Here is a 24,585-nt window from a genome sequence, read left to right on the forward strand (position 1 = left end):
ACGAACATGAGTTTGACCAAACTGCGGGAGGCAGTGGAAGACAGGAGTGCCTGGCGTGCTATGGTCCATGGGGTCACGAAGAGTCGGACACGACTAAACGACTAAACAACAATACTATATTGCTGTATTATAGTGTAAGTCACTTGGAGGCTGTTTCACTTTAGTAGTTGGCATCTAACAACTCCAGTCAATTAGCCAATATTGCAATGGCATGGAGAATGTGGCCTACAGCACAATCCTATACATGTCTATCAGAAGTAAGCTCCATGGTCTTCTATGGGGCTTACTCTCAGATATAGGATCACAGCCTCAATTAGACAGAGCTTTCTGCCCCCTTGAACCTTCCATATGTTTTGGGCTACAGATCCCATATGCCTTTATGTTAGCCAAGCCGGCTGGAGTGTATGGGAGCTGTAGGCCCCAACAACATCTGGAGGGAGCCAGGTTGTGGAACATCATGCCTAGTGTAAAATAGATCTTGGGTTGCTGCAAGGCATGCTGGGTGAAGGAAAAATGGGCGCTCTTCCATTGAAACCAGAAGAACCACCAGATCCATCTCTAGGACTAATTTAAAAGCACATGTCCCTTGTGAGAGCAAAAATGAAGAAAAAGTAGTACTGTTGTTTGTTTGTTTTTAATAGTAACAAAATGAGAAATGCTCCCCTCCTGATAAGTGTGTGGACAGCAAAATTGTACTTTCCATTGTGTTGGCAGGCGTGGCACTTCTTCTGCAGTTGCCATCTCTGCTTCATGATTTTAGGATACATTTGCATCTTTTGTGCAAAACAGAAGTAATTTATTTCAGAAATAGCAAAAACCACTGCTCTTCATGGAGAGGGGAAGAGGGGAGGGGTAACATTTGCCGGGCATAAAAACGCTGCTGATAAATGTGAGTTCCCTCCATCAGAGTTCAGAGTAGGGCTGAATGAACACGGTCACTGACTGAAGTGTTCCGTGTTGCACATCACAAACTTGATTCTCAGTGTCTGGCTCATCATGAAGTAGATTTAGCTCTCACCTAGTCATATATGCACCTGTGCCCTTCCCCGTTCCCTTTGTAAGTGAATGGGCACCATTGCCTCCTCTGCAGAAAAGTAAAGGGCTGCGGTGAGGATGAAACCTGCCTGGAACACCACATTTTGAAATCTGCAAGACTTCTGTTCACATGATGGGCATTCTGCTACTTTCAAGTAAAGTCAAAAGATTCTCAGCTGGCTCCCTTAGTAGAAGATGGGCAAATCACATTCATTCAGCACAAGCGCATTACACAGACATTCCCCAACTGCCATGCACACAGGCTAACTGAATGCATAACTTTATTAAATAAATGCTTTGTCATAAGAAAAGACAAAGATCAAAGAGTAACATAAATTATAAGTTGAATAAATAGTATACAGCAATCTTCACTTTTTAATAAAATGTGAGATTCTTTTTTCTTTTTTTAAAGTACAAAATGCTAAACAGAGCAATTACACTCCTCATCCATTGTCAGTTTTTTTTCACAAACTGCTCCCCCCCGCCCCCCACCGGTAAGAGTATGAATATTTTTTGTTTACTGCAAAAGGAAAAAAAAAATATCCACAGAGCTACTGTATGTATGTAAAGCTATTAAAAGCTACCGTAAAATGTGTAGTGAATAATTCTGCGTAATGATTAAAAACCAGGTAGGATACTCGGAATCATGTGTGTATTGTTAACTGTGCTATTGAAAGCAATAACTGCATTGTAGAAGAGCTGTCCCAGTGGTGTTGTGGGAGGGGCTGAGAGTGGGTGGAGTTGGAAGTTGGGAGTGCTGCAAGCCCCCCTCTCCTCCCTGGGCATTATCTGGCCAGGAAGGTGGCCTGGGACTGCAGTGACCTGTCAACTGCTGAAGTTATAGATGCTCTGTTGAAAGACAGAAGAGAGAGAGAGAGAGAGAGAGAGAGAGAGAGAGAGAGAGAGAGAGAGAGAGAGAGAGAGAGAGAGAGAGAGATGAAGTGGAGAAATAGTGCAATATGCTCTTGTACTAGTGGTTTCAAAATAAAACTGTCCTAGTCTGCAACAGTGACAAGGAATATCTCAGCTTGAAAGGAGGTCTTTGCTCCCCTGGATATTGTCGTTCGTAGGCTATGGTGGTTCCCCCCCCCGCCCCCGAGAGAGTTTGCAGCTCTGAGAGCAAGAAACTCTCATTCCCAGGATTGCAGGAAGCCATGTGATTCAAACATAGGATATGCATGTGACCTGCATCAGCTGCAGTGGGACCTTCTAAGACTTTAAAGATCTCTATATGCTCCTGAATCCCACTCACATAGGTCAAAAGTGAAAGCTGCTTTGGAGATGAAAGGTATCCAGCCAATTGCCTCCAAAACCTTCACCACACTTTCCCTGTGCACAGTCTCTGAGATCAATGTCTCTGAAGGGGACTCCCCCACCACATTGTCTTTTAAATCTGTTTTCTTATCACCTCCCACCCTGATTCACTACTCTGGCAGGAAAGCTCTTTCTTAAATGAAGTAAACTGGGCAAGCCTTTTCTCCTTGGTCAACAATGGAGAGGGTATCCTCCTCTGGAGGTGGTATTTCTACTTCGGTGGCATAACTTTCATCTCCTACCAATGGCAGCTGGAGTCTTTATGGGGGATCGTGGGTATTGGGTAACTGAAGAGGAAAAGCGATTCAGGCACAGAGTCGCCAGCCAAAGGGAAGGAGGGAGATCTGTGCATTCAATGGCAAACACACCATCTTTAAAGCTTATAACATAATGGAATTGAGCACTCGTCAAAAAACGTGGTGGGTCGTGTGAGTCACCCACCAGTAGCTTATGGTTGGGGGAGATGATTGAGAATGGCTTGCCAGAAGTTGGCACTGTAACCAATGTAACACAAACGGCTAATAGAAATGAAGGACTAGTAGGAGGGGTAAAGAACAGACTTCTTCTAATAGCAGGTGCTATTAGAGTAATGAGGTTCAGGACTTTTCTTCTAAAGCTGGCATCAGTTCTAAGAGGTTTTGTTTCCCCGTAGTCTCTTATGCTATAGTGCAGGGGTGGCCAACTCCCAAGAGACTGAGATCTATTCACAAAGTTAAAAACTGGCAGTGATCTACCCCCTTTTGGGGGGGGGGTTCGGGTCAAAGTTGTTGAGTTTTTTTTCAGGGAGGAGGTAAAATGTTGAGCTTTTTTAAGGGGAGCCACAGTTGTTCAGCTTCTTTGGGGGGAGCCAATGATCTACCAGTGATCTACCGCAGATGTCCAGTGATCTACCGGTAGATCATGACCTACCTGTTGGACATGCCTGCTATAGTGCCTTGGCATCTACAGGTTGCAAAGAGGTTCCTCTGCCTTTGATAGTTATAGGATTGTGAATGTTTGTTGGTAGGTATGAATGAATATGATGGATAAGGTAGCCCAAGTTCTCAGTCCTATTTCTAGCCATGTTCTACAGACTTTGGTCTTCCCAAACGTTGTCACCAGCCTGTTTACAAACACAGTTTTCCCTCTGCTCTTAGGAGGTGATCATGCAAAGGTGATCATGCAAACTCTGCAAATGTAATGCCATTGGTTAGCTCGAGGCCTCTTGAGGGCACATAAAAATGTCAGCCAACTTTTAAGGTCAAGGGTGGCAAGTTTAGCACTTTGGACTTTGCCCATGGACTTTTATCTATATATGGGTACTGGCACCTCAATTTTTTTAACCAAAAAGAAAAGCACTGGCATTGTAGGATTGAGACTGGGGCAGCTGCTTCCCAGCCTTTCAGCTGAGATTTTGAGTGCTGCTTTAAGAAATCCATAAAAGGCTGATCTTCTCATGGTGAAAGTCTACATCAGCTTTGGGTTCTCCATACTGTACTTAAGCAGCAAGGATGTAAGATGTGCTCTCTCCTGGAAAATCAGCTGTGGCCAATGCACTTGGAATGGTTTCTGCTACTGTAGTAGCCAGCAAAGTATGCAACCAGGTAAAGGAACTGTCCTCAAAGGCATCCTTTGAGCTTATGAGAAAATCATTTTACAATGTGGGCTGGCAGTTAGGTGGGAATATTATGTACTCCAAACCCCCCTCACCTGCTTGCAATATCTGTACTCTGTGAGTGTGTGTGTGTGTCCAATAGAAGTGAGAGATGAAGTGGCTCTCTCCATGCCCTGTTTACGGAGTAAGAAGGGTTTTTATTTTTTATATAGGGAAAGGTTTTCAAGTTTCAGGAAATAATAAAAAAATACATATCAAGAAGGAAGGAAGGAAGGAAGGAAGGAAGGAAGGAAGGAAGGAAGGAAGGAAGGAAGGAAGGAAGGAAGGAAGGAAGGAAGGATAAAAGATGATTTTGGTTGAAACCAGTCCAGGAGTGCCAAGAGACTGACTCTACCAATTGGGGAGAGAAAAGGATTTTAGCAACATTCTTTCATTTTATGCAACCAAGGCTGCAATCCTTTACCCATGTACCTGGGAATAGGTCTCTCTGATCTCAGTGAGACTTCTTCCTGAGTAGACATGTTACGGATTGCCCTGTAAAGATATATATTTACACCACACACTTACACTGATTTAGGAATCACTCCCTCCTTTCAGGGAACCTTAGGGACTGTAGAAAAGAGCAGTCCTTAGGCTTCTTTGGCAAAAGCCATGACAATTAAAATGGTACAAAATCAGCATAACTTTGTAGTGTAAATTACCCCTAATTTCTTATGTGCCCAGCACATCTCCTGCCCCTTTATATGCTATGTAGATTATATGTGCACTCTGCTCCACTGTCCTTTCCTCCTTGTAAATCTTCTTTTGACAAGAGAGATTTGTTTTTAAATCCAAAGGGATAAAGTTCACCAGCCTTTTCTCAGCCCATAGTCATTCTACCATGGACCTTTCCCATGTATTCTTTGGACCTAGAGAAAGTGCACTTTATGTGCCCTGGAGCAAGCAAAATGGCTCCAGTTCTCACTTTTGGAAGATGACAGAATTCCCTCTCCCCTTTGTTCATAGGGGGATCTAACTGAACCTCATTTTTCCAAAGAGATAAGAAGGCAATGCTGAGCTTTGCTGTAGCATAGATATCACCAGGTTCTATAGGACCACTTTGTCCCTCTCTGTAATGGCTAGAATGGAGAAGTCTCCTGTATGAATTACCCCTGGAAATGTCAGGATCAGATTAAACCCTTATATAATCTGTTGCAAGGACAAGGACCATGCAGTCCTCCAGTTGCTGCTGACCTCCAGTTCCCATTAGCTTCAACCACGCTGGCCAACAGGCAGAGGTGCTTGGAGTTGTAGTCCAGCACATTTGGAGCGCCTCAGGTTCCCCATTTCTGATCCACTGGCTTGGCCATTCTGGTAGTTCATTCTCAAGATATACGTTACTTTTGGTGCTAATTTAGGTCTCCCCCTTTTGGAATACTGGCCATAATCCCAAGTGTGAACACCTAAGGGACCAGTGTCCACCACTGGGGCTGTCCACACAATCTTCTATGGGAAAGAACAGATGCGGTCAGGACCTTTCGTTTACCAACCAAGTCTCAATACAGCCCAAATGAATGAACCATGTTGAAAGCCTGAGAAGAAATGCTTAAACAATTTCTGTCCTTCTACTTTGTAGAAGACTTCAGGGACAGCCCAAATGTTGCACATGGGTGCTGATCTCCATGAAAGATCTTTCATGGAGATCAGGATTGTGGCCATTGCAGGGGGGGGGGGAGCCATCTCAGGTTGCCCATAGCAAGGCAACAAGGGCACTGCCCCTCCTTTCCACAGATTTGCTCCCTTACCCAGTTCACACACTTGTTGACACAGAAGCACTATTATACCACCCTGGTAAGTATAGAATTTCTAAAAGGGACCTTGATGCTTCTTCTGTCCTACAAACTCTCTTGACTGACATAGATGATCTTGTTGCCAGGGAACTGGGAAAGAGCTGCCTAACTAGGGGGTATATTGCTCAGATTGCATTGTCAGCAGAACACCCAAGGACTTATCCAGTTTAGGAAAGAGGCACAGCCAAATAATCCAACCCAAATGCAGGTAGTAAACAATGAGGCATTTCTACATTTCCACATGCTAAATCAGGGCTGTGGGGAAAATGGGACTTAGGCTCACCCATCGTGATAACAAACGTCCCAGTCAAAGCACAGTCCGGCCTTCTGTTACACAGGAGCTTGTGGTAGGTTTAGCTTTGATTCGGAGGAGAAAGGGTAAATGTCTCACCACTGCTGCCAAAGCCCAGGGGAGGGGATAACTGGAATATCTAGCAGTCATTTACACTTTCCAGAAAATCTGGATCAAAGATGGAGGTGAACGGATGGAGTGGGCTTTGTTTGCACTTTGAATTCTGGGGCAGGAATTCCACCCAGATTATTAGACTTTTTACTTTGGAAGGATGTGTGTGTGTTTCCATCTCCATATTTCCTTGTCTCTGCACAAAAGGATGGGTGTTTGCACATAGAAATGTGGAGAAATCTTCCCCACCCTGCTCTCCTCCATAGAAGACAAATCAAATCTCCATAGAGCCAATATGTGAATTCCCTGATCCAGATTTTCTTGGCTAGTTCTCACATCTCTGGGAAGACCCCCAATGGTTTGTTGGCTTTCATCTTTGTTCTGGAGCTGATCTGAACACCGCTGACGGTGAAGGGGGTGATAGAAGAAAAACCCACCACAGTCACTTTCATGCTGTAGCCATTCCACCAGGACGATTCCTCATTTCCCTTTCTTCTGTGCTTAGTAGTGCATGTGGCATGTTGTGGGTGTCCTCCTGGTTCTCCTACCAACAGCGCTCTTTTCTGACGCTCAGCAGGCAGTGTGGCCTTCCTCATCTGTCTGCAAGCAAAAACCCCAGTCCTCTCTCTGTCTCTCTCCATGCTTCTGATTAGCATGTTGTCCAGAAGTGCTTGCAGGCCACCACACCAGTGTCCTCGACTCCTTTGTGTCCTCCTCCAGAAAAATCACCATGGGGTCCATTTCTTTTGCACCCTCAAGTGGATTGCATGTTTCTTAATGGCTCCTATTTTGGTGATTTTCCCCTAATGCTAGTGACTTTGGATGGGGAATCCTTTCTCTCTCCCTCCCTTTTGTCATTTTCTTGCATTCTCATTCACCATCCTGAACATAGGAAGGACCCTTGTCATGGCAATGTCCATGGAGACATACTGAGGAGTTTTAAAAAATGTTAAACAATAATTTATTTATTTTTTAATGGCTTTAGTGGCATGCCCAAGTCTGGACGTGCAAGTTGCCAAATTATTTTCTGCGGGTGATTTTTTTTATTTGTTTGCATAGCTGCTTCTTTCCTGGTGGAGACTTTGACAGCGGCACAAGAGGCAGAAATTAAGCAGGTGCAGCTTTTTTTCCAGCACAAAAGATGCACTCATGGGGACAAATTGACACGTACTGAATTTCTGCCTGCCATGCAGCAGTTTCAGACTTAGAGTCTCTTTCAGGAAAGAAAGAAAAAGGTCTCAACCTACTCTCAGTCACTTTGTAGACATTGAAAGATGGCAAAATAGTTTTCTTAGCTGTGGACTAGATTTACAAATCTAGTGTGCATGATTTTATGAATCATGTTTTAACTCCTTTGTATTGTCCTTGTTCCGGGCAATGATTTAGCATATGTGAGTACAATAACAGGAGTCATTTCACCTGTCCTCACCTTTACATTAAAAGGTAGAGAGTGATGATAATTGCTCAGCATTATGTGGACATCCACAGGTCGGTTTACATAACTGACAACAAGAAAAATATGCTTTAAGTGCCTGCAGGATGTCTGACATCATGCTATTGCTTCAGCTTGGGTCATGATCCTGCAAATACACAAACCTGAATGCCTTTGACATACACAAGAAACTGCACAGAGGTTTGTGGAGCTTCTTACATGATTGGAGGTCAAAGGACTCTTCTTGGAAGAAAAGGGACTTGTTCAACAAAGAGTAAACATGTGCAGCACAGCTGTATTTACACAGGAGAGGGATGGACAATGACACCTCAAATAATCAGGTCAAACCTCTGACTTAACTGCCCAGGGAAACAGTCCCAGCAGGAACTGAAGAATTTTGATTTTTAACCAATAGCTTAACTTCACCCTGCTGTAGGTTCTGCTGTTCTTCGATCCATTTGATTTTTATTTGAAAAGAAAATAAGGGAGAGAGAGCCTTAGCCCTGGGGGAAGGAGTAGAGAAAGGACAACATTGAAAAAAGGAACCTTAGAATATGTGTGTGTGTGTGTGCGTGTGGATTGAAAGAGTGAGTGGCGAGTGGCCTGCTTGTCCTAGGATTCTGCTGGTTAAACTAAGTACTTCCCAAAATCTTAAGATTTCAAACCCACCATAGTAAAAAAGGGGGAGGGGAAGAAAACAAAAACAAAATTCAAGTGCTTCTGAGAGCTTCCTACATTGGTGCTGACTGGGCGGCTGGATGACGTTACTTTCAAGCATGGCGGGCTACATGTCCCAAGGGAGGTGGTGGCTGCCTTGTCATCTTCATCTTCTGCCTCCTTCCTTCCTTTTCTATTTATCCATTTATTTGGCTTCAAAGTGTTGCCTTTTCTTCTTTAGTCTCTGCCATTGCCATTGAAAGAAGTTGATGGTAATAACCGTAGATTCCGAGGTCCTCAGTTTCTTAAAATGAGATGAAAGGAATCAGTCTCCTGGGCACGTCGTGAGGTGTGGGTGGGTAATGGGTGGGTGGGTGGGGTAAAGGGCTCTGGCAGGGAGAGGCAAAGAGGGACAAATCACTCAGTGTTGCCACTGTCAAAGTTGTGACACTGGAGGTCTCCGGCTACGTAATCTGTTCCCGGCAGCTTCAGTCCGTACTTATCCACGCACCAACACAGTCCACGTTTTCGGCCCCGAGATGGCTTGCACTGGAGAGAAGGGGGCAAAAAGGGTGGAGAGTGAGTGGAGGACATTTAGGATGGTCACTCCTCCTCTGAAAGGAAGGCATCCCTTGCTGACCTTAGAGGAAGTTAACCTGGGAGTTAACCAGCTGGCCTGCTGGTTAAGGCCTTAACTAGACTAAGCACAGTTTGCTTCTGGCTAAAGGAGTGAGAGAGGTGGAAGCCAGCCTAGCCTGCTCCTTTAACTGCAGCTTAATCTGAAGAAATAAACTTTTTTCCAGTATGGAGATGATGAGCAATTTTGGTGGATCAAGAGGTAGGTTAAGGCAATTAAATGTGGGCAATTGTCCTGGGTCTGCTGTAGGGTTGCTTGGGCTCCTAACTACACATGATGCTAATGGTGTCACTTGCAATCGTATTATCTTCTTTTATTCATTTAATCACCTCCTGCACCACATAATGCTTGGCTCGTACAGAGCATAAATCCATAGGCCAACAACCTTGGTTCAGACCAGTGTTCTTCAACTTTGGATCCCCAGATGTTGTTGCACTACAACTCCCATCATTCAAAGCTCACAACAACACCTCCTGCCATCCCTAATGGCTAAGTGAGCTTTGAATGATGGGAGTTGTAGTCCAACAACACCAGGAGGACCCAAGGTTGAGGGACACCAGTTTAGATTTTGTGGTGAAATAATTGTTAGAAGATTGGGTCAATTGACTCAAAGCTGTGTGATGCGTAAGAGTCCCTTCTGCCTGTACCCCTGGACCACAAAGCTGAGCTTGACTCCAAGCAGAGCTTCTACCTGTTTCCTCTTGTAGAAGCCTTTCCTGTCACAGTTGGGAAGGTGGACGGCACGGGGGATCATGCGCTGGCTTGATTTGAGCTCCTGCAGCGATGCCTCCATCTGTCTACGGCAAGGGCCCTGAAAAAAGAGAAGAGAAAGCAATCAGGTGCTGAGGAGGATGAAGCACTGAACTCCCAAGATATGGTCAGATTAAGTAGAATTCATTAAGATTAGTAGTTTTTTTTCTGCATGCTTATCTCAGTGAGGATGTGCAGATTGAGCCAAGAGGCAAGCACATGGGCAATGGTAATAGTGGTGAGGCAATGGGCACACACACAGAGCATCTTAGCCTGGCAAAACCTGGAACTGGCACTGCTTGGAGGAAAGCAGCTTCACTATGTGGTGGGTGGCTGAGCTCATGAAGGTGGGTGTGGGGAGAGGGAAGAGTCACTATGCAGAGTGGGCTTTAAACTAGCAGCTAGAATTGTGCCCACCAGCTCCATTTCTCCCACTTACCAATATCCCTCTCTAACCATCCTCTCTAACTGTCATGGCAGTTAATGGTGGGAACATAAATGGTAGGAAGAGGGGAGGAGACAAGACATGGAGTAAGAGAATGAAGGGCAAGAGCACATGTGGTGCAGGGAAGGACCACACTTACCAGTTCAAACTCTGGTCTCAGCTCAGGGGCAGCAACACGAGGGTGCGCCGTGTTTTCTGCCCCACCAACGAACTTGGATGAAGTCAGCTTCTTCCTGCGATCCTTCCTCAGGGCCTCTACCTTTGACTCAGAGAGGCGTACGTGTCCCTTGTTCCTGTGCGGTTTGGAAGGGTAGGTCTCTTCTGCCATCTCTGAGGTGGTTGGGTCCTCGTGTTCTCGGGATTCTCTTTCTGGATGGGAGAAAGCAAGAAAAAGAATTGCTTTTTGGACTGATGGTCACTTTCACCCATTTCATTGAGCCACAGCATCCTTCTTTGCTCGTTGCTTTCATAACAGCAGTCTCAAGATCCATAAAACACACCATCTGTCTTTGTCTGTATTTGTGGAACACATGAAGCCCACATGCTGAGAAACCTCACATATTGTCAGGGACCAGACAGAGGGGGAATGGTGGGAAGCGCCTCCTCAGCCTGACCCTTCCAGAGAAGAGGAAGACAGTATAGATTTACAACGGTGGTTTGTGGGAGGTTGTAGCTCAGAGACAGATGAGGTGAAAAGCTGGTAAATAATGGGAGAGGAGCAGGAAGAAGAAGCATCATCAGGGGAGAGACAGTTGACAGACTCGGTGTCTTTAGAAAACATTCCAGATCCCTCTTCTCCCAGAACCTGGCGGGCATTGAAAGTAGAAGAGCAGAGAGCTCAGAAGCAGAAGACACAGATCAGCCACCATAGGGATGACGTATAGTGGGAGAGATGGAGGGGGTGGGGTTTCACTCAGAGCAACACCATTACTCCTAGAGGCAGCATTTCTAAGCCTCTCTCTGTGAATATTGAATAAAAGACTTGGTAAGAGCTTCTTGTCTATCTATTACTGGTAGCCTGCCATGGGGGGACAATCAGATTCCCTGAAGCCTGACACATATTATCTTGCAGAAGCTGGGCTCTCTTTGATCAAGCCTGGCACTAAACCAGGCTTCGCAAAAAACAGAGAATATTGTAGCTTTCCGAAATTGAACAAAGGGATTGTGGCACAAGTTTTCATGGGCTAGCTGGTAGAATCTGCTTTGGTAGGTGCATGAAATGTTATCTTTAGCTGGAACATGTGCGTGAAAAGTGGATAAATATGTGAAGGCTGGGATCATATGGCAATGAGATGCAAAAAGTACAATCTAGGACAATTCAGTTAAACTAACCATTCACAACAGTAGTAATTGGTGCATTTCATTGCCGTTTGGCCCCACTCTACGTTTTCCTCCTTTAGATAAACACTTTATGTCTCTGAGGAAATAGACTCTAGACCAGGCATCCCCAAACTTTGGCCCTCCAGATGTTTTTGACTACAATTCCCATCATCTCTGACCACTGGTCCTGTTAGCTAGGAATCATGGGAGTTGTAGGCCAAAACATCTGGAGGGCCGCAGTTTGGGGATGCCTGCTCTAGACCATGGAAACAAACTAGTTGGCTTTTAAAGTGCAACAGCACTCTTTGTGCGCTTCCAGACTATTTTTGTGTGGGATTCAATCACAAACTAGCAAATTCCGGTTGCAGAATTACATAGCTGCCAAGTTATCCCTTTTTTTAAAGGGAAATTCCATTATGCTGAATAGGCTTCCTCGCAAGAAAAGGGAAAACTTGGCAGCTATGGAATTAATGCTGATTTGGAGCTCTTGCACAACAAATCCTTACCCCTCACCCCCTGCAACTTTTTGTGATAAAAGCGGCAATGGGGAAAGGCACTGGGATAGTGTCTGATGCAACATCGTGTAACCTTCCTGCAAACTTTGTGCAAAGAAATCAGGATGCATGCTCAATAAACAGGTCATTTTGGAAGGCATCTTTGTCGCTTTTGCTACAAAGCCTTGGAAACTGTCTAAAGGTTATTATAACAGCCCAACCTGCTACAATCCAAGGTTGCTGAATACAGTGTTGCTTTTCTAGGGTGACTAAACTACAGCATATTGTACCACGATCCTGTTGCCAGAATAGAAATCAGACAGCAGAAGACAGGATAATCTGGGTTCCCAGGGTTATTCTTTTGGAGGTGGAGTGTACTAAATTTGATAAATTCACAACTCTTGCTACTGCCACAGTTATTAATGGAAAGGTTATATTAAGTGCCAAACTGAAAGCATCCAAACGAAGAACTCTCCAACTGTTGCATGGCAGGAATATAGCCTACTGCACAAAGAGAAGACTCACCCACTTGCCTCTGGCCCTCCCCACACCCCTAGCATGTGCCGCCCACCCCTCAGATGGTTGCCAGTGCAGGAATGTAGCCCTCAGGTTGAAAAAGTTCCCTACTCATGATGGCTCACATTCAGGCTTGTTCACAAGAAGAGTTTTCTTGGCCTATGCCCTGGGAGAAGCAAGTGTCATTTGCTTTTCAGTGGGCAGCAACAACGCTCTGCTTCTGGATCTTAATGTGAGGCCCTCTTTAAGAAAAGCTTGTGGTGCTCCATACAAGGTCAAAAGAGACATTGCAAGGTATAGTTCCCCCGAGTGAAGAGATGCAGCAGATTTGTTGCCTGGGAAGGGCTTTCCAAGGGGTGGGTTGGAATCCTCTCAGTAACAGCGGATCTTCTCAGCTCTCATCAGTAAACACTCTGGCAGACTGTGTGAGGGGCCAAAACATACCCAGGGGCAGCAACTGTCCTGTTGTTCACATGCAGCAGACTATACTGAAATCTGTCACGAAGCCAGCAGTCAAATGTCTTGACATTTGTAGTCTCCTCCTCACATGCAGACATATATTAAGCAGCTGAGTGGGAGGGGGAAATCTCCCCCTCTCCTTTCCAATCCAGCAGTTTGCTAGCATTTCAAATATATCTGAATTCCACCAGAATTTTGAAATATATGTACAGGGGGCAAGTGCAATTTCCCACTTTGTGTGTGTGTGTGTGTGTGTGTGTGTGTGTGTGTGTTTTGAGATATCCCCTTAAGTTTTTATTTTTTAAAAAATCTATGTACGTCATCAAACTTCAGTGTTCAAACATACCAATATTTTCTTGACTTGGTGGGCCCATTTTGGCTGCAATCTTATTTGCACACCCCACTCAAGTTTGCTGTTAAAGGAGCAATGATCAAGAGTCACCAGTGCTATCTAGAAAACCTGGAGGTGATGGTGGCCAACCTGATGTCTCACAAAGTTTACAAGCAGGCAAAATGCTGGTACCCATCCCCTATTAATCCTCAGTGTCTGATCACAAAAGGTGATGAATGTAACCTTTTCAGGGTATCTTGGGTCTGGCTAGCAGCCACTCATTTGCCTTCCATTTATGTATTTAATCCTTGCAGACATCAATTTATGCACGTGGCCTTTCCTACCTTCTTGTGGCAGTGCATTCCCCAGAGAAAATCCACCCTGCCTCCTAAACTCTGTGTGTGTTCAAACTCTCTGATCCTAGCCAATATGATCTTATTAACAGATGGTCGCTTTTAGAGCTCCAGCACAGTTATATATAGGAACGACTTGGTGACAGCCTATACTTAGCTCACTTGTGACCTTTAATACAGCCCTTAGAGCAAAAGTAGGCTATTTTTAGCTCCAAATTTCAATAAAGTCCTAACCCCACAGAGACTATGGAATCCCGCACTGCCCATTTCTACCAGGCCACCCAGGGCAGCTGAGACTAGATTAGGGTGGTCACAGGAAAACGATTAAAAGCAAGCACAGAGTGGAAGAAAGGAAGGGCAGAAGCTTGGCTTTGTCTGCACCCAGGATGTGCCCAGTCTCCTTAAAGTTTTCAACAACCTCAAATCACCCTGGAATCTGAGCTGTCACACAGATGACCCACTTGGTGCTAAGCTTATGTTGGCGAGCTTGCTGGAGAAGGTAGTCCACTATTACACCTCTTCCAAGACGACCCTCTCTCCAATCTCCATCTATGGGCACTTAATCTAGAACAGATCTCCCTCACTGTATTTAAGAGGCCGATCCTAAAAATCCTTATCCAGAAGTAGAAGTGAAGTGTCATTGGTTAAAGACAGGACTTCCTGCAAAGTACTCCCCACTTTACCATGCAGTCATAAACATAAGGACTAGGGGATAAGTCCTTGAAGGGGTACCAAGTTGCTATCCTGAGAACACAAATGCACCCTGATAGAGCAGAGGGGGGGAGCTGTATGCAAACATCATCACCTGCCCTTTCCCCCACTGCTGTACAGTGAACCTCAGGTCCTGCTTGTGAGATGAGAGGTGACAGGGGTGAGGGTGGAGCAGGCAGCTCTCCCATCTCCTGTTGCATATGTTCTCCAGCTTGCGATTTGCTGGCTTGCAGCACAGCTGAACCCAATGGGAATGAGCTTTTGAACACTTACCTAGAATTAGGCTATTAATCTTTCTGTTGCTTCATGCCAAACACACCAATTTTTGTTCCTAGCACACCAAATAGAGGCTCTGACTCTGCTGCAGATTTAAGATGTTCCTTTTGGTTGGTAGTGCTGTGTAGAGATGGGCAACCTGTTGGGTGCTGTTGGACTCCCAAGCTCCCATCAGCCCCAGGCAGCAGGGCCAGCGGTCATAGTTGATGGGAGTGGTGGTCCAACCACATCTGGAGAGCCACACCTCTTGCTTCTTCCCTCACCTATTCAATCCACATCCATACCATCTCCTGTATGGACCCTATGCACGCTGCTTCAGTAGACAACACTGCTTTGGTTACATAGAGATGAAGCTCAGGCCAAGACATGTAACTAGGGCCAAGACATGTAACAATAGAGGCTTAATACTCAGTGAGGTTGTTTCATCCACCGCTGCATTTTAAGCCACATTTCTACATTGCTGCAGAGAGAGGGATGGGGATGTCTTTACTCAATGCTCATTAACTGGTTTTTTTAACTCACACCTGCAACTCCCTCCCAAACACCTATTCATGAAGTTGCCATCTGCACATGGGCAATGGCTGCCAAAAATGTGCACACCTTGGCTTAAGAGCAAAATGAACATTGTGCTCATTTTCATATTGGATGGAAGCTGGTTTGAAGAAAAAACTCATTGAAAAGGATAGATATGGATTGTGGCTAAGGTCATGCGCACATGACTTCAAACACCAGCGGTGGGAGCGAGTTGGAGCCAGAGTAAGTGGGTGGGAATGCTGTTGAAGTGTCATGATCCAAAGATCTGTCATCAGGTCTGCAGAAACACTACTCAGGGCAACAGGTGTGCATCCTGCTTTGGTGAAATAGGTACCTTTGCCTGGCTTCCTCCCCTCTTGTCCTATGAAGGATATATATCAAAATCCTTTACCCCTCAACCCAGGGGTGGGAGATGTTGCTGGGCTACAGCTCCAGCCCTGACTACTAGCCATGCTGGCTGGGGCTGGTGGGAGTTGGAGGCTAACAGCATCTGAAGGGCTCAGGGGTTTCCTTCGAACCTGTCTTAACTTCACCAATCACTTCAAGATCAGCACTAGGCCCATGATTCTTGTCCGTTCCTGTCTCCAGAGGACAAAGGACCAATCAAAAGTGCTGGTCCAGTGTATTATTCTGCTTTTCTGCTTAACGTATGGGCATGTGTTTTTAACAAGCCTCAGCTACTATTTAGCTCACATCTGAGGGGGTAAATACTCACGGCTCCTTGTTGCTTGTCTGTAGAGGAAGGGTGGCTAACCTGTGGCTCTCCAGATATTGTTGAACTATGATTCTCATCAGCCCCAGCCAGCATGGCTGAGGGTCAGGAATGGTCCGGTCGCCGACATTTGGAGGCTCAAAGGTTAGGCTTTTTCTTTTGCCATGGGTGTGGCATAGGAATAGTGAACCACAGCTATAAGCACCACCTCCTTTATGCAGAGCTGTGGTGTGTGTCTATGGTCACATTCCTTCACTAAGTGAGTCCTTTTCTAGTGCCTGGAAGCAATCTCTCCGCCCTGGCTGCAATATTATCCATTGCCCCGAAGAGGGCACCAGCAGCGCACGTATCAGCCCGGGAAATAGAATCTGGGCACATAAACAGAGTTAAGTTATAAATTACGGAAAGTATAAACAATTCTTTAAACCTGGAATTTGTCAGCAAGCCAGGGCAGGAAAGTGCTGGCCAAGTTCTAATTCCTTTTGGTAATCAGAGGGGAGATATGAGCAGCCACAGGGGCGGTCAGTGGGTGGGGAGAAGATCAGAAAGGGGGTGCTAGTGTGGCGGGGAGAAGGTTACTAACGCCCTGAACTATATAGCACACTATCTATCATTCACCCCTCATGTATCTTAGATCTTCCTTCACTTTCCCCATGCTCAGATGGCAAGTCATTGAGTCCAGCATGCAGCCAGGTGACCACAAGACTGGCCCTGCTGGCGCAGATCAAAGATCCACCTACTCCAGCATCTCATTGCAACAATGGCTAGGCAGACGCTTCTTTCCCCACATCCAAAAACTTGATCGCTGGCTGTGCAAGAAGGGAATTATTTAGCCCAGTGGTTCCCTTGTGAGTGTAGCTACAGTACGACCAGGTGTAGCCAATATGGTGCCTGCAGATGTAGTTAGACCTCAGCTCCCCCAACCCTGGTTACGCACCATGTTGGATGGGGCTGGTGAAAGTGGAGCCCAACAATATCTAGGCAGCACCGACTTGGCTTGCTCTGCATGAGAAGTCCTGCCCACAGCAGCTACCAAGTGAGCCACTGCTGGGAAAACCAACAGTGGCTTTGGGCTGGTCTTAAAATTCAGAATGAAATGGTAGAAAGCTGAGGCAGAAGAATGGAGTGCACACTGCTCATTGCAGGTGGCAAATATATCACCTGCCATGTAAAAACTCCCCACAAGTAGAAAATTATTACATCAAGGACAGCATTCTAACTTGCTGTGGTGCTGAGTGCTGATGACTCAGACGCGATCCTTCAGCTGAATTCCATTCCATTCTACCATTCCAATGTCCCTTCACGCCATTCTGCTGCATGGCTAGACCCAGTCCTTTATCTAGACCCTGTAATATTACAATTGCCTCATCTAGGCTGGATATGGAAGAGATGCAAACTCATGGTTTTTCACATAGTAAATGCAATTAGCATACAATAACCTGTTCATTTTAAATCTCCCCATGCGGTGGTGGCGCTAGGGGTGGCCAGGTGCAAAAAGAAGGCAGAGCTTCTGGACCTTTAATAGTTGTGCAGAAAAGAGAATTGCAGGAAATTCTATGAAAGATGCAGGAGTTTTGTCCTGCATTTCAGCACCCTAAAGACAGGGAAAGGTTATAGATACCTTTTTTATAAATATAAATGCATTTCAGAAAGAGAAATATGGGGAAGCCTAGAGATTTGCAAGAATAGGGGTTTGCAACCTGATGAAGCTGGCTTTTTTCAGTTGTAAGAAAAGCCCTCCTAGATCAGACCAAAGGCCTATCTGTCTCCAGCACCTCATTTTCACAGTAGCCAACTAGACAACCACGGGATGCCCACAAGGAGGATGTGAGCACAATGGCCACCTCCCACTTGCACCCCCCAGCAACTGGTATTTAAAGGCATGATCCTCGAGGTAGTACATAGGCACCTTGTGCCAAAACATTAGATTTGGATGCAACACCAATTTTAGTTGCTACTGCTAGGAGTATATGTTGTGTGCATCTGCATGTGCATTGGTAATGCCAAAATGAGAATTCAGTTTCAACCTTTCTTTTGGATCCCTGCCTCACGCAGCTTGCCAGTGGAGGGGGAAAAAGAGAGATCGCAAGCAAAGGACATCCTGCAGTTTTCCATGGATCTCTGTGCATAAGCTGAGCAGGCTTCAGCTTTTAAAAGCAAGAAGAAACCCCAGCCAGGTGGCAGGCTTAGCTGCAAACTGGTTCGACTGGTTGAAATTTAGCCGGCTTAGCAACCCTTGGTGGTCTCTGTCTGTAGGAAAATCGACGAGACATCTATCATTTATAGTGGAAATGGGGTGGTGGGGAGGGGGGGGGAAGGGTAGATGTGATGGTGGTGAGGAGAAACTCAGATATTAAAGTTGAAGGAATGGAGAGCTGGAATTCTGAAGGGCAGAGGTGTCTTCTCTTTTCCTCTCCCTGCACAGAAGCTTGGTAGGATTATGCAGGGATCATATGTCCCTCGGCTAGAATGCAGAGGAGCGGGTTGCATCCGGTGGAGCACACACACTCGGCCTGGGCCGTGTCACTGATACCGCATTGCGCTGATACCTGATCCCCCGACTGGTTCTCGAGGCTCACTCAAACTGCCTGAACCTGAGCTGCCCCTCCAGCTGGGCTTTTGCGCGACACTCACTTGATGCAATCAGGATCCACCACCTACGTCAACCACACATTAGTGTTTTCTAAACAATCTCTGAGGTCCTCCTCTCCTCTGGGACTTTGCTGTTAATCTCCATGTACCACCAACCACTTGCCCCTCCAGCCTGGATGAAAGAAGAGTCCCTAGGAAATCTGCAATGGCTTTGAGGGCAAGTGGATTTTATTATTCGGCGCTGCAGGCAAAAGAAGAGGGGATGCCTCTGAGGTGGGACAGCAATGGTCAAGGCTCGTACTTCACTCTAGGCTGGTCAAGTTCTTTGGCATCTAGGGGGGAAAAAACCTCCCTGGGTGTGGACAAGATGCTAAACCTATTGAATTTGGTACGGTATATATATTGCAGTTGACTGCAGGAATAAATAGTTTGGTAAGACCACTTAAGGTTTATTATCCCTGGCAAACAAAGCCATTCAGAGGAGAAGTTAATATATGGCTTTCATGGAGTCATGAGGTTAACTAAAAGGAAAGTACAGTAATACTAATGTAACAAGAAGCAGGAAGAAGTAAAGTCTGAGGAGACACACTCAACATGACAATGATTGAGGTTGCATTTCTGTCTATCACCCCCCACCCACTGATTCAGGTTGCTTTACACCAGGCACCCCCAAACTTTGGCCCTCCAGATGTTTTGGACTACAATTCCCATCATCCCTGACCACTGGTCTATTTAGCTAGGGATCATGGGAGTTGTAGGCCAAAACATCTGGAGGGCCGCAGTTTGGGGATGCCTGCTTTACACCAAACCAAACCAAACCACAGTCCATCAGCAGAATGACTTGGGAGAAGCAAGGCAGCCATGATCTCCTTTCCCAGAGTGCACACATTTGTGCTAAGCTGTGATGCATGAACCAGGCCATTATCAGTCAAAGAGGGCTCCCCATAAGACAATCAAGTCCAGAGACTAAGTTTACATAACTGTGCTACAACGTAGACTATTTACCAACTAAATAGTCAGGATATTCCTCATGAGTTTCTGATCTGTGGGTTATTATCCCACTTACTATGCAGGTACATAAGAAAACTTTATGCCTAAATGGGTCATCAGAATCACCTGCTCATAGATATCCCTTGAGCTCAGATTGCCTCCCTGGAGAGTTGTGATTAATAGGATAATTTCTGAGCAAACTGCTTAAATGTCCTGCTAGGGATGATGTTTCTCCATACTCACAAAGACTATTTCAGTTACCCACAGGGTCATGCAGAATAACATGCTGAAATTGACAGTGTTAAGGTGAAAGCAATCTTTCTTCCTTGGATGAGAAGGAGCTAGAAGCTCTATCCAGCTCCAGTAAGAACTGTGACTAGGTGATGTAGGGACCTTCACCTTGTTACCAAATACACCATGCCAATTCATTTAAATTATATGCAATATTTTGCCTGAGAAGGTGCGTCATTGTTTTTGTTTTTTAATATATATTTTAAAAACCCACCTTTACTTTCATCCTTGAATTAACTGGGAAGCAGAATAAGTGGTTGAAATTTGCAGTCCCTTTGGACTCCAAGAAAGGGAGCCTTTACAGCTGGATAATAATACCTTCAAACAAAAGGCCTCATTCTAGACAGTCTGGAAAGTAAGACGAAGCCCTTGAGGCAGTAAGGGGTGAAGCAAGGATTCTGATTGCCATTGAGTTGGAGGCAAGAAGAGAAAGCCCATGTAGAGACATCAGGAGGCTGAATATGGATCAGTTAGAACATGAAGAACCATCACATCTTAGGATCATGCTTGGGACCCACACCCTGATGATGTCAGCTGGTGATGTCAATGCCTCTGAATTTCCAAAAGAGCATCAGTGTCAGTTTCCAGCTTGCCAAGCCAAGGCTGAATTCACTGCCAAGCCATAGCTCACGATGCCAAAGAATGAGTTATGGTCAAGTCCCAGGGACTTTTTGGCTTCTAAGTGAGGGCAGCAGCTTCATGCCCAAAGGGTTGGAAAATGCTTTGGGTGCTAGTCATATTTTCACATGTTGGTTGTCAACACTTGTGAAGAGCTTGTGAAGCAGGGATTGGTGGAACTGGGTATGAACTTGGCGTGTAAAATGGTGCCCTGAACATGTACACTGACTTTCATTCTGGTTATCTCAGTCTCGAAAGCAGCGATCACATTACAGTGTATTTTCAATTTACCTCCACGGCTTTGAAAAACAGGTTTGGAAGTTGAGCTGGTACCAGAGCCTGAAACAAAGAAGTGTGTCCTCAACACTTATACAGTACTAAATTTCGTTCTGATATCTCTGTGTTCAAGAAGGTTAAACAAACTGTTGCATTGAACAAACTGCTGAATGGGCCAGTGGCTAAACCAAAGGTCTCGTTTCCATTACTGGGCCAATGAGCAACACTTGCAGAGGCAGGTAACACTAAACTGGGAGGAATCACACAAAATACTGCAAAGAAGCACAAACAAGCAATGCACTCGGAACAATATCATTTTAAATACACACACCACAAAATTCAATGACAAGAGAACAATCCTCTTGTTTGTGGCAGTTTTGACATAGCTGTAGGAAAGGTCAAAGCAAGTCTTGGTCATGCATGATTAACAAAAAACTAACCATAAAATGATATAAAAGGGGGATCAAAAATTTCCATCTGCAAGCTTGAACTTGTAAGGCTGCTGGGATAAATTATTGGAGCCCAGTTGTGATACTTATAACAACTAGTTTGTTTAGTTCATGCTGCACCTACCGTAGTAGAAAAATTGCCGCTTTTTAAATGAAATTATGTCAAAGGAGCCTGGAAAAACATTCACACTTAATTTTCTACTGTGCAACTCACTATAACCCCTTAGCAGGGGGAAAGGCTGCTGCTGTAGGCTTCAATTTTCTACCCCTTCCCCCTTCCCCACCCCCAGCTCAAGGGGCGCTTTAATTCCCACTATCAATGAACCTATTGTTAATAATATAAAAGACATTGATTCACTTAGAGGAGGTTAAGAGGAAAGCCAATGAATATTCTTAATGAGCTTGAAATATTGGCAGGTTGTAGGCACCAAAGTGAGATTACTCACAGGTGCTCAGAGGAGTTTTAGAAATAAAAGTGAGAGGCGAAGTCAGAAAAATTAGATTGAATATTGGGGGGGGGGACCTTCCACCAGACTATTTCATTTGTCAGTCCAACAGTCAAAGTGTTACAAAGTGTTGGGATGTCTTTGATTCTGCTCGAAGGAACACTTGTAGTATAGCTTTCGGTAGGCAATTAGTCTTTTGCAGGGAAGCATTATTTGCAGAGGCATCCTATGCATGTTTTCCCATAAGTAACTCGCACTGTGTCCAAGGAGGCTTGCTTTCTAGTAAATGGGTTTTGAATTTCAGCCTTAACTTGCTCCTGGGTATCTCTCAGGATCTGGGCCCCACCCAGCAGGAGCAATATGTAGCAATCTAATGTATTGTTAGATCGTTTTCATCTTTAATTTTAAGAATCCTTCACTGTTGTAATATTGAAAGAAAGAAAGATAGTCCAGTCATTAGATCAAAACGTACACCATTAATTGATAGGTTCTGCAAAGCCAGTGCTCCAGTTTCTAACAAAAGGATTTCCTCAGGCCTATACTTTCTTCAAATTATCTAAAGTCAGCTTGTTCATATACATGATGTCCCATGTCTTCTTCAGTCTATCCGAAATGCTGGTTGGTCTAGACTCTAGATTATTTTAATAGTAACCCTATAGATCTGGTGTGGCCATGGTAAGGTTGCAACTGCCTTCACTGACTGCTTAATGTGTTCTTGGCGGGCTCCAGAGATTAGGGTTGCCAACTCTAAAAATTCTGCTACTGGGTGAGACCTCAGGGTGGAACCCTGAGCAAATCTAGCGGCAGAGCCAACCTGCGGGTGGTGGAGCATAACACAAAAGTTGCCTGTTCACATGTGTCCCCCTTCTTCTAAGGGAAAAGGGACCGAAGGAGGAGGCGGGGAGGCTAGCCTTGCAAATAACTTTCACTGGTCTGAAAATAGATCTAGCCAGGTAGCTTTCCCCTCCCCACCCACTGTTGGTTGGCAGTCCTCTTGGAGACTCAAGAGTTGACATTTAATAATTGCTTTAGACTGCACCTGGAGCCCTCCAGATGTTTTTTGGACTCCCAACTCCCACCAGCCTCAGCCAGCTTGGCCCGATGTGCAGGAATGCTTGGAGTTGTAGCCCAACAATGTTGGGAGGGCACCAGGTTGGGGAAGGACGTGTTAGGACTGCACTCTTGCAATCTACAGCTCAGCTGCCTGTCATTATCCTGCTCTCTTGTTCTTGAATTCAGCATCCCTCCTCCTCCTCCTCCTGTTGGGAACTGCCAGGCCAGCTTGATGAGATCACATCACTAGGACCCTCCCCTGTGATCTCCATGCTGCCTCAGCACTTCCATGGTACTGCAATAATGTCCTATGTTTGCTCCCCAGAAAGAAAACAACAACAACAACAACCCCACTTTCCCTGTTAGGACTTTCAGTACAGATTGTCAACATCTCTCTAGAGCCACAAAATGGGATCCCCACCAGAAGTCTCTCTCTGCTAGCTAAAAATGGCTGGGTGAGGGGAGAAGGAGAAGACATTGCATGTTTAGAATCAGCTCCAAGGGGTGGTAACTGGATAGGGATCTTTTGCTTCTAAGGCTCTGGTTTGGGCTCCCAGCCATGCGAGTGGTGAGTGAAAGCTGTTATTGGGGAACAGCTGTTTGGTGTCCAGCTAAGGGGAAAAGGGTATGGGAATTCATCACAGTTCAGTTCCTAGAGGTCAAGTGTCTGTGTAGCAAACTGCACCCCCTCTCTGCTTCTACCTTCTAGGTGCACACGGGAGACAAGAGCTGTGATCTTAAGAAAGTGCTGTGTCTCCTGATCAATGGAGACGCACAAAAGAGTGAAGACAAAATCCCTTCTGGGCATGTGTTTTGTACCGGCCGGGGCTCCGATATGCTGGTTTACAGGACCTGTCCCCTGCAGTCCTCATACCACAGAGACCCTATGTAACAGCAGATATTGATCCCCAGGTTATCAGACCGAAAAGGCCAGTCATGCAAATACCTCTTGACCTGCAAAGTGGAATTAAGAAGGATTTATGCAACAGGAGGGGGAGGAGAAGGAGCTGAAACTTTACAAAAGGAGGCACTGCCATGAGGATTTGCTATGCACACAAGTGGAAATTCAGCATAGCAATGTCTGAAAGAAGAATCTAAAGGAGGGAAGATGCACACTACACTTGACAATGTCTGTGAAGCAAAATGTTCCTAGAATCAGAGAGCTGGAAAAGACACTGTTGGGTCATCCTACTACCCAAGGACAGAATATCCCACACCTAAAAGCACCCTTTGATTGATGCCTCACTGATTAATGCCAACCCTCCAACTGATTAAGATACTATTTCCCCTGCAGGCTGCTTATCCCACCACAGATCTAGTCATCTGTTCCAACCCATTTTTTTTTTAAAAAAAACCTTTAAAATGGAAAGCAATGCAAAATCATACTCGCGTAATCTCAGTCAAGGAAAGCATTGCTTCCATGTACACTGAAAGATAATAGACTGTCTGGTAATATCAACCACACATAGGATAGGATTGGAGAGAATCCAAGCAAAGTTCACCTGGAACTTTCATACTTTGCTCCCACTTCCAGAACAGATAGTGCTATTAAATCTAGGTAGCACTGTAATGCAGATATCTGCAATGGCCAGATATTGCTGGACTCTCAACGCTCATCAGCACCAGATGTTGGAAGTTTTAATCCATCCACATCTGGAGGGCCAGAGGTTCCTCGCTTTTCCATAATGTAAAGCTATATAAAGACTTAAACTATTAACTCTTTATTAAATATATAAGCCCCACCCTCTGACACCCCTCCCTATTTTAGCCAAACCATGCTACTTCTTATCTCATTATTGGATTCTTATCTCATTATGCATGATCAAGCTTTCTTTAGCGCCTCAGCCCTCGCTTCCCCCCCCCAGGACCTATTGCAGTTATCATCAGTCGTTAACAGCCATCTACAGGTTTACCACTCCCATCAGCCCATCACCCATTCCCATCACCCCCACCCTCTGAATATACATAAGGGTTTGGTGGATTCTGTTTCAGTGTATCTGACGAAGTGTGCATGCACACGAAAGCTCATACCAAAATAAAAACTTAGTTGGTCTTTAAGGTGCTACTG

At 45.2% G+C, this 24,585-nt stretch overlaps 1 protein-coding gene across 2 annotated transcripts in view; it reads right to left on the reverse strand.

The window, feature by feature from the left end:
- Window positions 1–1,299: 1,299 nt before the first annotated feature.
- IGFBP5 (insulin like growth factor binding protein 5) overlaps window positions 1,300–24,585 on the reverse strand; it is a 39,694-nt gene continuing 16,408 nt past the window's right edge. Inside the window, exons 2-5 of one of the 2 annotated variants that reach the window (XR_009558115.2) lie at window positions 10,236–10,465; window positions 9,593–9,712; window positions 3,255–8,813; window positions 1,300–3,204 (exon numbers count right to left, since the gene is read on the reverse strand). Coding sequence is in view for 1 of the 2 variants with exons in the window: in XM_035128162.3 (XP_034984053.1) it covers window positions 8,682–8,813; window positions 9,593–9,712; window positions 10,236–10,465 (482 nt within the window). In the remaining variant the exon portion in view is untranslated. Of the gene's footprint in view, window positions 8,814–9,592; window positions 9,713–10,235; window positions 10,466–24,585 lie in introns of both variants that reach the window. The other variant, XM_035128162.3, reaches the window with a different exon arrangement.

This window comes from Zootoca vivipara, chromosome 1 (genome assembly GCF_965207765.1).
Source record: "Zootoca vivipara chromosome 1, rZooViv2.hap1.1, whole genome shotgun sequence".
In the NCBI taxonomy this organism is placed as follows: domain Eukaryota; kingdom Metazoa; phylum Chordata; class Lepidosauria; order Squamata; family Lacertidae; genus Zootoca; species Zootoca vivipara.